At 46.4% G+C, this 11,790-nt stretch overlaps 1 protein-coding gene across 4 annotated transcripts in view; it reads left to right on the forward strand.

Moving 5' to 3' along the window:
* The window catches only part of GNE (glucosamine (UDP-N-acetyl)-2-epimerase/N-acetylmannosamine kinase), a 66,685-nt gene extending 54,895 nt beyond the window's left edge, over positions 1-11,790 (forward strand). For all 4 annotated transcript variants that reach the window (XM_014586022.2, XM_014586025.2, XM_014586024.2 and 1 more), the window contains exons 8-12: positions 419-548; positions 906-1,127; positions 3,842-4,024; positions 6,332-6,448; positions 11,102-11,790. In XM_014586022.2, the coding sequence (XP_014441508.1) occupies positions 419-548; positions 906-1,127; positions 3,842-4,024; positions 6,332-6,448; positions 11,102-11,337 (888 nt within the window). In that variant the 3' untranslated portion in view covers positions 11,338-11,790. The remainder of the gene's footprint in view (positions 1-418; positions 549-905; positions 1,128-3,841; positions 4,025-6,331; positions 6,449-11,101) is intronic.

Here is an 11,790-nt window from a genome sequence, read left to right on the forward strand (position 1 = left end):
TCTATACCATTACTGGTTTCAAGTACAAGAAATGCTTGAAGCACAACTACTTAGCATAACTATGTAGTTACTCTTAACAAGAAAAGCAAGAAAAGTTTATCAACTCCAAATTGTAAAATATCAACTCCAAATGATTAGATTCAGATTGGCCAATATTTACCTTAAGCTAAAGAGAGGGAGCTCCTCTGAGCGGTAGTTGGCATTGCTTCAACAGCGCTCTGTCAAGGTAGATTCCAGGAAGTCACTGGGCCTTATCCCAACAGTGTCCCTCCCCGAGCAGCCGTCTGAGTCTCCAGTGCTGTCTGTCTTACAGCAATGTCTGACTTGTCATCATTTTTTTTTAAGAGCCAAAAGATTCTTGGTACGTTCCTAAACTAAGACCAGTGGTTTTTTTGTTTTTGTTTTCCCTCTATTTTAGGGTGAAATAGTTAAGAAGTATACTCAGTTCAATCCTAAAACCTATGAAGAGAGGATTAATTTAATCCTGCAGATGTGTGTGGAAGCTGCAGCAGAAGCTGTAAAACTAAACTGCAGAATTTTAGGAGTAGGTGAGATTGTAAATTACATATTTAAGAAATGTCCACCCTAATGTACAAAGTTTTACTAAGTTCTGACGCATGACTGAACATCAAGTCAGGGCCTGCCCTGCGTACAGCTGGCTCCAGATCCTCTCTGTAGGCCTCAGGCCTGGGACACTGTCAAATGTTACAGGAGAAGCACCAATGGTTCTGTAAATGTGGGGGTTGTGGATTTAGCTCAGAACTGTCTAATAATCCCTGCAGTTATTGGTCATCTTTGTTTTAGGAGATTAAGGGTAAATTAGCGTTCTGAGCCAGTAAAGTTGGCACACTTTTCCTAAGATTACTAACCAGAATTATTTTCCTTGTATTTATGGTGGAGCTCAGGCATTTCCACAGGTGGCCGTGTAAATCCTCGGGAAGGAATTGTGCTGCATTCAACCAAACTGATCCAAGAATGGAACTCTGTGGACCTCAGGACCCCCCTGTCTGACACTTTGCATCTCCCTGTATGGGTGGACAATGATGGCAACTGTGCTGCCCTGGCAGAACGGAAATTTGGCCAAGGAAAGGGATTGGAAAATTTTGTTACACTCATCACAGGCACAGGTAAGAGGGCTAAGGGAGCTAGAATGTATGTTGGGGCAAGTTTTCACCACCATCAGTCAGTTACAACTCTGCCTAAGTCTTCACTTCCTACTCGAGAGTACCTGAAAGTGAGCCACAAGTGAGAGCTTAGGGCCTTCTCAGGGTTTTTTCTGAGCCCATGCCTAGCCTTAGGCAAGTGTGTGGCCTTTTAAATTCCCAGAGCCCATGCCTAGCCTTAGGCAAGTGTGTGGACTTTGATATTCCCAGGAAATTGCCAGAGCTATTCAGAGCTCTTATTCCCCAAAGCTCATCATTCCCAAGCTCTTCCTCCCTTTTTTGGTTAGTCAGCTGTATGCCTCAACTATTATCCTTTAGTCTGTACAACAGAGGCTAATTTTATCTTTAAATGTTTTTGACAAATGTCTGTGTAACTCCTCACTCTGGGAGAGTTAGGTGAAATTAAAGCGAGCCTTTGGAACTGCTCCCCTGGGGAGTTACCAGGCTACCACAATGTTGAGAATAGCTTCTCTCTGCCCCTCTGGCACTAGTATCTGTACACCAGTACTGGGGATGTGGGCCGGCTGAGGTCACCACCAAGCTGGCAAGTGGGTAATGGGACCTGGGTAAGTTAAAACACCAGAAAGCTCTTAACTCAGCTCTGTCTATTGGTTAAGCAGTCCCCTGGTTGTTGAAAACTTTCGGTTTCCAGAGTTCCCAAGAATGTTGATTCTGACAGTTTGTGTTTAGGCATTGCCTTAGTGGTAGGATGGGTTTGTAAAGTTTCCTATTCTGTCATTTTTGCTGCAGTAACAATTACTTTTTCTCATTTTATTTTATTTTGTTTTATTAATTTATTTATTTATTGGAGAGGTTTTTGCTGTAAGGCGTGTGCGCTTGCCAGAGAGAGACAGACAGAGAGACAGAAAGCGAGGAATCACCCTTCCTGGGGGAATGGCCACGATGCAATCCCTTCTCCATTCTCCTCTCAGGATCTTGGGCACACACACGCACACATGCCCAGAGTGAGTTTAAGCCACCAAGTCCGGGACTTGAATGTCGGTCGACTACATGGGAGTCCAGTGACATAGCCATTACAACAACTGCTGGTCCCTATTTTTTCTTGTTTTAAAACATTTTATTTTGTATATATTTAAGGTGAACAGTTTATTTTCAAAACGAGGAAACACTCTAAGTAATTGGTTAAGCAAGCATTTGACTTCAGATATATCTAACTCTAAAACATGTGTGCTTTAGTCTCAACTCTACACTCCCTTCCCTTCAGGCTCCTGTACTTTATAGTTCATGTCCCTTCCTCTCTTAGTCTCAGACACAGTTTCAGTAAACTTGGGTTCCACTTCTTACCCAAGAATAGTTAATAAGCTGCAAATCAGAGAGGTGGAAGTTGAGTGAGGAATAGGTGCCATTAGCAACGATAGATGGTATGACAGCCCCCCCCCCTTTTTTTTTTAGGTTTTTGCCATAGGGTGAATGTACTTAATGGAGAGAGTCAGAGAGAGGGAAAGTGAGAAATCACCCCTCCGGGGGGGAAATGGCCACACCACAATTCCTTCTTCATTCTCCTCTCAGGATTTTGGGCATGCATGCACACACTCCTGGCATGACTTGCAAACTGGTGGGTCCAGGACTCAAACCATGGTCTGCCATGTGGGGAATCCAGCACCTTAGCCACCATGGCTCCTGCTGGCCCCTGCAGAACAACTCCTAAAAGCAGAGTCTTCAAAGGCAGAGCACCCTTTACTCCTTAGTAACTCCTAAACTTCCTAACAAGGTAGTCATTGATATTCATAATTATTGAATAGACTTTTAGACATGGCAGCATCAAGAGAAGGCAAAATCGATTTCATATTCTCAACTTCAGATAGCAGGTGGTGTGTGGTACATTTTATTAGATCACCTTATCTTGGGTTCCTTCAAAGCAGGGCCTGAGACAAGGACTTTAGTACGGGTGTTTTCTCTGAGAGGTCATTCTGAGAAGGAGCTAAAGAGCAGGAAAAGCAAGAGTAGAAGGAAAGCCACTGAAGTGTGGATTACTGGAGTCACCTTGAGGGCAGCGCAGGCTGAAATCTACCAGAACCTCCGAAGAAGCCTGCAGAACATCATCCACAATGGTCCACTTGTGTCTGGTGGCTCTTGCCTTGCATTGAGGGTTGCCCCTGGGACATTGTGCCTGCATGGCTGACTAGGCTCATGCTTTAATGATGGAGAAGGCCTCGCAGCATCTGCCTGAGGGGAATGCGGTGACACCAGGTGAGTCTAAGCTTGCACTGAACTCTCCGTCACAGCCGAGTCTGAAATCGTAGTGAGACAAGCAGATGTGACACAGGGCATCAGAGGATCAGCTGAAAGTATTTCCATCCAAAATCCTGCCACATAGTTTCGTTGTGTAGTAAGCTTCAACTGTCTGGAAAAGCAGGCATTATATAGGCTATTTTTAAAAGAATTTAATTTTATTCACTGTCATTATTTTATTATTTTATTTTTTAGAGTTGACCAGCGAGAGACAGAGAGAAGGACAGTGAGAAAGTGAGCTGTCAGGTCTAGGACTTGAACCACGGTCAGCCATGTAGGAATCCAGATGCCTTAACCACCATGATACCTGCCGGCTCATATATAGGATCTTATATTCCAAAGCTTTGCCAAACAGATGAGGCATTGCCATACCATAGTTTTGTCTTAGATGAAGAGTACCTTAGGGATTTTTTTTCTCGCTGTAGGAATTGGTGGTGGAATCATCCATCAGCATGAATTGATCCATGGAAGCTCCTTCTGTGCTGCAGAACTTGGCCACCTTGTTGTGTCTCTGGGTGGGCCTGACTGTTCCTGTGGAAGCCATGGGTGTATTGAAGCCTATGCCTCTGGAATGGCCTTGCAGAGGGAAGCAAAAAAGCTTCATGATGGTTGGTATCTTTTCCTGAGGAATTAAGAACCAAGTGGCAGAGAAGTTCTTACTTCTAAGTAGATTCCCAAGAGAGGTGACAATGAGCCAGAACTTTTAACCATTTTACTTCCTAGAGGAAGAACAGGATCCCTTATAATTAGGCTCCAAGGTATCTTTGGTCCTGACCCATATTTGTACCCTTCCTCTCCAGAGGTGGAAGTGGACAAGAGCCTGGAGCTCCAAAGTAAGGAAAGACTACCTTTCCTTTTTGTTTTCTCAGACACTCGCACAGGTGTGCACTTCATATGTACATTTTCTTGGAGAAATAAAAGGATGAACACGTTACAGCTTTTGAACCTGAAGGATCTATTGAAATGAAAGTTCTGGCCATGTTATGAAAGTGAGGATGACTTCTGGTCATTTAATAGCATTATAATATAGTGTGCCAAGTGCAATGACAATGTGGGCTGAGAGACACCGGAGTTCCCTCCCGCCTCTCCATGCAGAAAGGGAGTGCCAGGGTATTGTCAGGGGGTTGAGAGGCTGAGAGTCAGAGGCCAGTAGAATTAGCCAGGCAAGACTGGACGGCCTGGGAGCTTTTCCGGGCATGTTAACATTAGTGTTGGGGCATGTGGCAAGGCCAGGCAGGGCGCTCCAAGACGGATGCTAGGACCAGAGGTGATGAAGTTGGGGGAAGACAAGGCTAGGCCTGAATTTTAGATTCTTTGCTAAACTGTAACTTCTTGTCACATTGGGATACGGTAGATGAATAGAGGGCTTTCAACAGGACAGTTGTAAAGTAAGTTCCAGTTTTCTGGTCGGATGGCCCGGGGTAGGAATACAAGAGGAGGAACAGGTTTAGGTGTAAGGTGACGGTTGGGTGCCTGTTGGGCATCCAGACAGAGATGCCAGGAGGCACCTGGACACAGGTGTGTTGCTCAGGAGAGAGGGCTGGTCTGGAGAGTGGGACTGGGGAATCGTTGGCATTGAGGTGCTAAAGTGTGAAGGAGACCCAGGGGGTGAGGCAAATAATAATAATATCCCATCCTGAAGAACATGAGCGTCTGAGGGGCAGAGAGACCAGATGACAACCAGAAAAGGGAAACGTTGTTGCTGAAGCCGAAGTGGGGAGAGTGTTTGGAGGAAGAGGGAATACCAAGCACTGTGAGAGGAAACTGGAAAAGCTCACTGGCTCTGGCCACAAGGCCATCATTTGAGACCTTTAAAGTAGTGTTTATTTTTTAACCTTGGTTTCAGTATCACCCCTGTAATTGTTCCTCCTCCACGCAGCTTTAACACCACAGGTACTGTACGCACATCTGTGCTTATCTACAAAGAGGAAGTTTTTCTTGCCCCTAAGACCCGTTTGTAAATGGGAATGAACACAGAGGTTGAGAATGCGGAAGATCAAGTGTATGAAGCCCCTGTGGCAGGGAGCTTGAAGAGGTTGGAGAGACAAGGGCCCACGAGAGGGAAAGAAGAGCAAGATGTGCAGATGCTGTTGGTTTATAGGCGGGACAGAGAAGGAAGGGAATCGCCCCTGGTAGAGTCCTTTTCCTGGGAGGCAGGAAGGATGGAAAGCCATTGGAGCAGGGGAGGGGATGAGATGGAGGAGGAAGTGGTGAAGGCAGCGAGGAGCAGTGAGGGAGAGTGGGAGAGAGGACTGGCCGGGCAGTTCTCCAGAGCCCAGTATCATTGCAGTTGGGAGCATGCTGATCTGCTTTGGCGAGTGGCAGAAAGATAAGAACTACAGGTAACAACAGAAATATCCACTGTTTAGCATTTACTCCGATCTGCACTTAACTAAGTACTTTATGCTATTTTGTTTAATCCCTAGAAGAATTACACACATAGGCATTACTGTCTAGAAGAGAGATGTAGACGTGTGACATGACAGGGCCACGCAGCTGCTAGTTGCAGAGCTAGGACTGAACCCACCCTGATTGTCCTGGCTGCCATGTCTCACTGCTGTACACGGGCACTGGTGATCACAGCAGCATGGTTTCTGGGGGAGATGAGGATGCAGGTGATGTGGAAGCAGTCTGGTAACTTGGGGGGAAAGAACTCTTTAAGGACCCTGTCTGATACTGGAAGTGAGAAGTGAGGGAGCTGGAGGGCTGAGAGACTGGTCAGATTTGAAAATCTTCCCGTGAGAGATTATGTAGCAAGAGGGCAGCAACAGCTTCAGGGGCAATGTAGATAGATGTTTGTGAACAACACAACTGCAGTTGTGAAGTCTTTTCTTAGGTTAGGGGCTTGCTGTTCGCGGGCACAGGTGTAAGCCCGGCCTGCCCACAGTTTATTAATTGCTTCTCACTCCACTCAGAGGACCTGCTCTTGGTGGAAGGGATGTCAGTGCCAAAAGACGAAGCTGTGGGTGCTCTCCACCTCATCCAAGCAGCGAAACTTGGCAACGCGAAGGCCCAGAGCATCTTAAGAACAGGTGAGAGGGGCTGGCAGATGGTGTGGTGGTTGAAGCACTGGACTCCCACATGGCTGACCATGGTTCAAGTCTCAGACCTGGCAGCTTGCTTTCTCACTCTCTTTCTCTCTCTCTCTCTCTCTTTCTCTCTGTGGTCAAATTGAAGAATAATAATGAATAAAATTAAATAATTCTTAAAAAACAAAAACAGGTGAGTGAGTGAGTGAGCGAGTGGTTCCCGTAGCTGTGCTGTAGGGGGGTGGCCAAGACATCCGAGAGCTCAGCAAAGACCCAGCTTCCCGCTTCAGGGGACTAGTGTTCTGCATCTCCCCAGAGCTATTTTCTTTGTTCACTGAGAGAAGAAGAGTTAACGTTCAGGTGTTTGACAGCATTGCCTTTTTTTCTTATCTTTTTTTTTTTTTGGAGAGGTTTTTGCTATAGGATGCGTGCGCTCGCCAGACAGACAGAGACAGACAGAGAGACAGAAAGTGAGAAATCACCCCCCAGGGGAGATGGTCATGCCGCAATCCCTTCTCCTCCATTCTCCTCTCGGGATGTAGGAATACAAGAGGAGGAACAGGTTTAGGTGTAAGGTGACGGTTGGGTGCCTGTTGGGCATCCAGACAGAGATGCCAGGAGGCACCTGGACACAGGTGTGTTGCTCAGGAGAGAGGGCTGGTCTGGAGAGTGGGACTGGGGAATCGTTGGCATTGAGGTGCTAAAGTGTGAAGGAGACCCAGGGGGTGAGGCAAATAATAATAATATCCCATCCTGAAGAACATGAGCGTCTGAGGGGCAGAGAGACCAGATGACAACCAGAAAAGGGAAACGTTGTTGCTGAAGCCGAAGTGGGGAGAGTGTTTGGAGGAAGAGGGAATACCAAGCACTGTGAGAGGAAACTGGAAAAGCTCACTGGCTCTGGCCACAAGGCCATCATTTGAGACCTTTAAAGTAGTGTTTATTTTTTAACCTTGGTTTCAGTATCACCCCTGTAATTGTTCCTCCTCCACGCAGCTTTAACACCACAGGTACTGTACGCACATCTGTGCTTATCTACAAAGAGGAAGTTTTTCTTGCCCCTAAGACCCGTTTGTAAATGGGAATGAACACAGAGGTTGAGAATGCGGAAGATCAAGTGTATGAAGCCCCTGTGGCAGGGAGCTTGAAGAGGTTGGAGAGACAAGGGCCCACGAGAGGGAAAGAAGAGCAAGATGTGCAGATGCTGTTGGTTTATAGGCGGGACAGAGAAGGAAGGGAATCGCCCCTGGTAGAGTCCTTTTCCTGGGAGGCAGGAAGGATGGAAAGCCATTGGAGCAGGGGAGGGGATGAGATGGAGGAGGAAGTGGTGAAGGCAGCGAGGAGCAGTGAGGGAGAGTGGGAGAGAGGACTGGCCGGGCAGTTCTCCAGAGCCCAGTATCATTGCAGTTGGGAGCATGCTGATCTGCTTTGGCGAGTGGCAGAAAGATAAGAACTACAGGTAACAACAGAAATATCCACTGTTTAGCATTTACTCCGATCTGCACTTAACTAAGTACTTTATGCTATTTTGTTTAATCCCTAGAAGAATTACACACATAGGCATTACTGTCTAGAAGAGAGATGTAGACGTGTGACATGACAGGGCCACGCAGCTGCTAGTTGCAGAGCTAGGACTGAACCCACCCTGATTGTCCTGGCTGCCATGTCTCACTGCTGTACACGGGCACTGGTGATCACAGCAGCATGGTTTCTGGGGGAGATGAGGATGCAGGTGATGTGGAAGCAGTCTGGTAACTTGGGGGGAAAGAACTCTTTAAGGACCCTGTCTGATACTGGAAGTGAGAAGTGAGGGAGCTGGAGGGCTGAGAGACTTTGGTCAGATTTGAAAATCTTTCCGTGAGAGATTATGTAGCAAGAGGGCAGCAACAGCTTCAGGGGCAATGTAGATAGATGTTTGTGAACAACACAACTGCAGTTGTGAAGTCTTTTCTTAGGTTAGGGGCTTGCTGTTCGCGGGCACAGGTGTAAGCCCGGCCTGCCCACAGTTTATTAATTGCTTCTCACTCCACTCAGAGGACCTGCTCTTGGTGGAAGGGATGTCAGTGCCAAAAGACGAAGCTGTGGGTGCTCTCCACCTCATCCAAGCAGCGAAACTTGGCAACGCGAAGGCCCAGAGCATCTTAAGAACAGGTGAGAGGGGCTGGCAGATGGTGTGGTGGTTGAAGCACTGGACTCCCACATGGCTGACCATGGTTCAAGTCTCAGACCTGGCAGCTTGCTTTCTCACTCTCTTTCTCTCTCTCTCTCTCTCTTTCTCTCTGTGGTCAAATTGAAGAATAATAATGAATAAAATTAAATAATTCTTAAAAAACAAAAACAGGTGAGTGAGTGAGTGAGCGAGTGGTTCCCGTAGCTGTGCTGTAGGGGGGTGGCCAAGACATCCGAGAGCTCAGCAAAGACCCAGCTTCCCGCTTCAGGGGACTAGTGTTCTGCATCCCCCCAGAGCTATTTTCTTTGTTCACTGAGAGAAGAAGAGTTAACGTTCAGGTGTTTGACAGCATTGCCTTTTTTTCTTATCTTTTTTTTTTTTTGGAGAGGTTTTTGCTATAGGATGCGTGCGCTCGCCAGACAGACAGAGACAGACAGAGAGACAGAAAGTGAGAAATCACCCCCCAGGGGAGATGGTCATGCCGCAATCCCTTCTCCTCCATTCTCCTCTCGGGATCTTGGGCATGCACACACACGCGCCCAGCATGAGTTTTAAGCCACCGGGTCCGGGAAGCGAACCGCGGTTGACTACGTGGGAGTCCAGCGACATAGCCATTACGCTAACTGCTAGTTCCCAGCATTGCCTTTTTAAACAGGTTTCTGGTTTGGTTTTACAACTCTGGAAATACTACTTGTCCATTTTTACTTCATTTCATTTAAATTTAGAGAATATAGGAGAGTAGTAAGAAAAGTAACACTTAAGAGTTTTATTGTTCGGGACCAGCAGTTAGTGTAATGGCCATGTCGCTGGACTCACACATAGTCGACTGTGGTTCGAGTCCTGGACCCGGTGGCTTAAATTCACGCTGGGCGCGCGTGCGTGCATGCCCAAGATCCCAAGAGGAGAATGGAGGAGAAGGGATTGCAGCGTGGCCATCCCCCCTGGGGGGGGGTGATTTCTGGCTTTCTGTCTCTCTCTGTCTGGCGAGTGCACGTGCCCTATAGTAAAAATCTCTCCAAAAAAAAAAAAGTTTTACTGTTCAAAAATAGCAACTATTAACAGTTTCTTTCTAGTCTATTCATTTTTACTATTCCACTTTCTCACATAGTTGAAATCATGTAGTATAATCAAGGGGTCTTTAAAAAAGTTCATGGAGAGGAGGGACCAGCAGATGGCGCAACGGTTACGTCACTGGACTCACATGTAGTCAACCACTGTTTTGAGTTCTGGATCTGGTGACTTAAAACTTATGCCAGAAACATGTTCGTGTGTGCCCAAAATCCCAGGAGGAGAAGAGATTGTGGCGTGGCCATCCCCCCGGGGGGAAGGGGTGATTTCCCACTTTTTGTCTTTTTCTGTCTTTCCCTGTTTCTCTGGTGAGCACACATGCCCTATAGCAACAATCTCTCTTTTTTTAAAAAAAAAAGTTAATGGAGGGAACAGCAGATGGTGTAATGATTACATTTCTGGACTCCCACGTAGCCAACAATGGTTCAAGTCCTGGACCCAGCAGCTTGAAACTCATGCCAGATGTGTGGGCATGTGTGACCAAAATCCTGAGAGGAGAATGGAGGAGAAAAGACTGCAGTGTGGTCATCCTCCCTGGGGGGTGATTTCTCTGTCTCTTGGGCAAGTGCAGGTGCCCTATAGCAAAAATCTCTCTAAAAATTTTTTTTAATGGAAAATGGATATTATGAAAAAGCTATGCATGGATTTAATTTTTTGGGTACCAAAATACTTTTAAGTCCATTCTTACGAACTTTTTGAAATCCTCTTGTATAGCTTTACTTCAAGATCTCACATGATCTATTTTTTTTGGAGAGGTTTTCACTATAGGGCACGTGCGCTCGCCAGACAGAGACATAGAGACAGAAAGCAAGAAATCACCCCCCAGGGGGGATGGTCATGCCGCAATCCCTTCTCCATTCTCCTCTCGGGATCTTGGGCACGCACGCACACGCGCCCAGTGTGAGTTTTAAGCCACCAGGTCCGGGACGTGAACCATGGTAACAATGGTAGACTACATGGGAGTCCAGCGACATTGCCATTACGCTAACTGCAGGTTCCCATCATTTTTTCATATTAAGAATAAAGCATGGGGTCAGCCTATGGCCTGGAGGTTAAGGTGGCTGGATACCACATGGCCAACCATGTGGTTCAAGTCCTAGAAATGGTGGCTTACAAATTTCCTGGGTGTGTGTGCCCAAAATCCTGACAGAGGAGATAAATGGAGGAGAAAGGATTATGGCATCACCATTCCCCGTGGAAGGTGCTTTTTTTGCTTTCTCAAACTGTCTCTGGCAAGCATATTGCCTGGAAATTTAAAAAAAAAAAAAAAAAGAAAGCAAAAATTATGAAAAATTTTCAGAACATTGCTTGCACTACATAGTGCAGATGTGCTTTAGCTTTTCTGGCTCCTGTCTCTACTCTCCTTTTGGTGTTTCTAATTTACCTCTGTCCCAGAAACTGAATCTTTTCTTCCACAGCTGGAACGGCTCTGGGTCTTGGGGTTGTGAACATCCTCCACACTATGAATCCTTCCCTCGTGATCCTCTCTGGAGTCCTGGCCAGTCACTATATCCACATTGTGAAAGATGTCATCCGCCAGCAAGCCTTGTCCTCAGTACAGGATGTGGACGTGGTGGTTTCGGATCTGGCTGACCCCGCACTGCTGGGTGCTGCCAGCATGGTTCTGGACTACACAACTCGCAGGATCTACTAGGCCTTCCAGAGTGGACATGGACCGAGACTCAAAAGCTCCTTAGTGTAATCAAGTTGTCTTTTAGATGATTTCTTAAAAAGCAAATTTGGTATTTGACTGCAGGCCACTTTGGCAGAGAAATAGTTTTGCTTTTTTGGCTTTTCCAAAGTTACCTTCCCAACCCCCACTTGTGTAGATGCTTTTTCTGGTGTTTTCCTAAGAGGGGTCATTTTAGCCCTAACCCTGTAAGTTGCAGTCAATCTTTTGTGCCAAAAGGAGCTACAGTAATAAGAGGGCGCCTTATGACCTGCTTACTAATGTACCACTCTCAGGCTTGCAGTCTTGCTTGGGAGGTAAGTTTCATACTGGAATGTGGATTAATAACCCTTCCTTCTTTAACCCTCAACTTTGATCACAGGGAGGAGTCCAGTCGGGGAACAGAAAGGGTTAAGTAAATTTTTCTTTTTAAAATCA

This window comes from Tupaia chinensis, unplaced genomic scaffold (assembly GCF_000334495.1).
Source record: "Tupaia chinensis unplaced genomic scaffold, TupChi_1.0 Scaffold000104_1, whole genome shotgun sequence".
In the NCBI taxonomy this organism is placed as follows: Eukaryota; Metazoa; Chordata; class Mammalia; order Scandentia; family Tupaiidae; genus Tupaia; species Tupaia belangeri.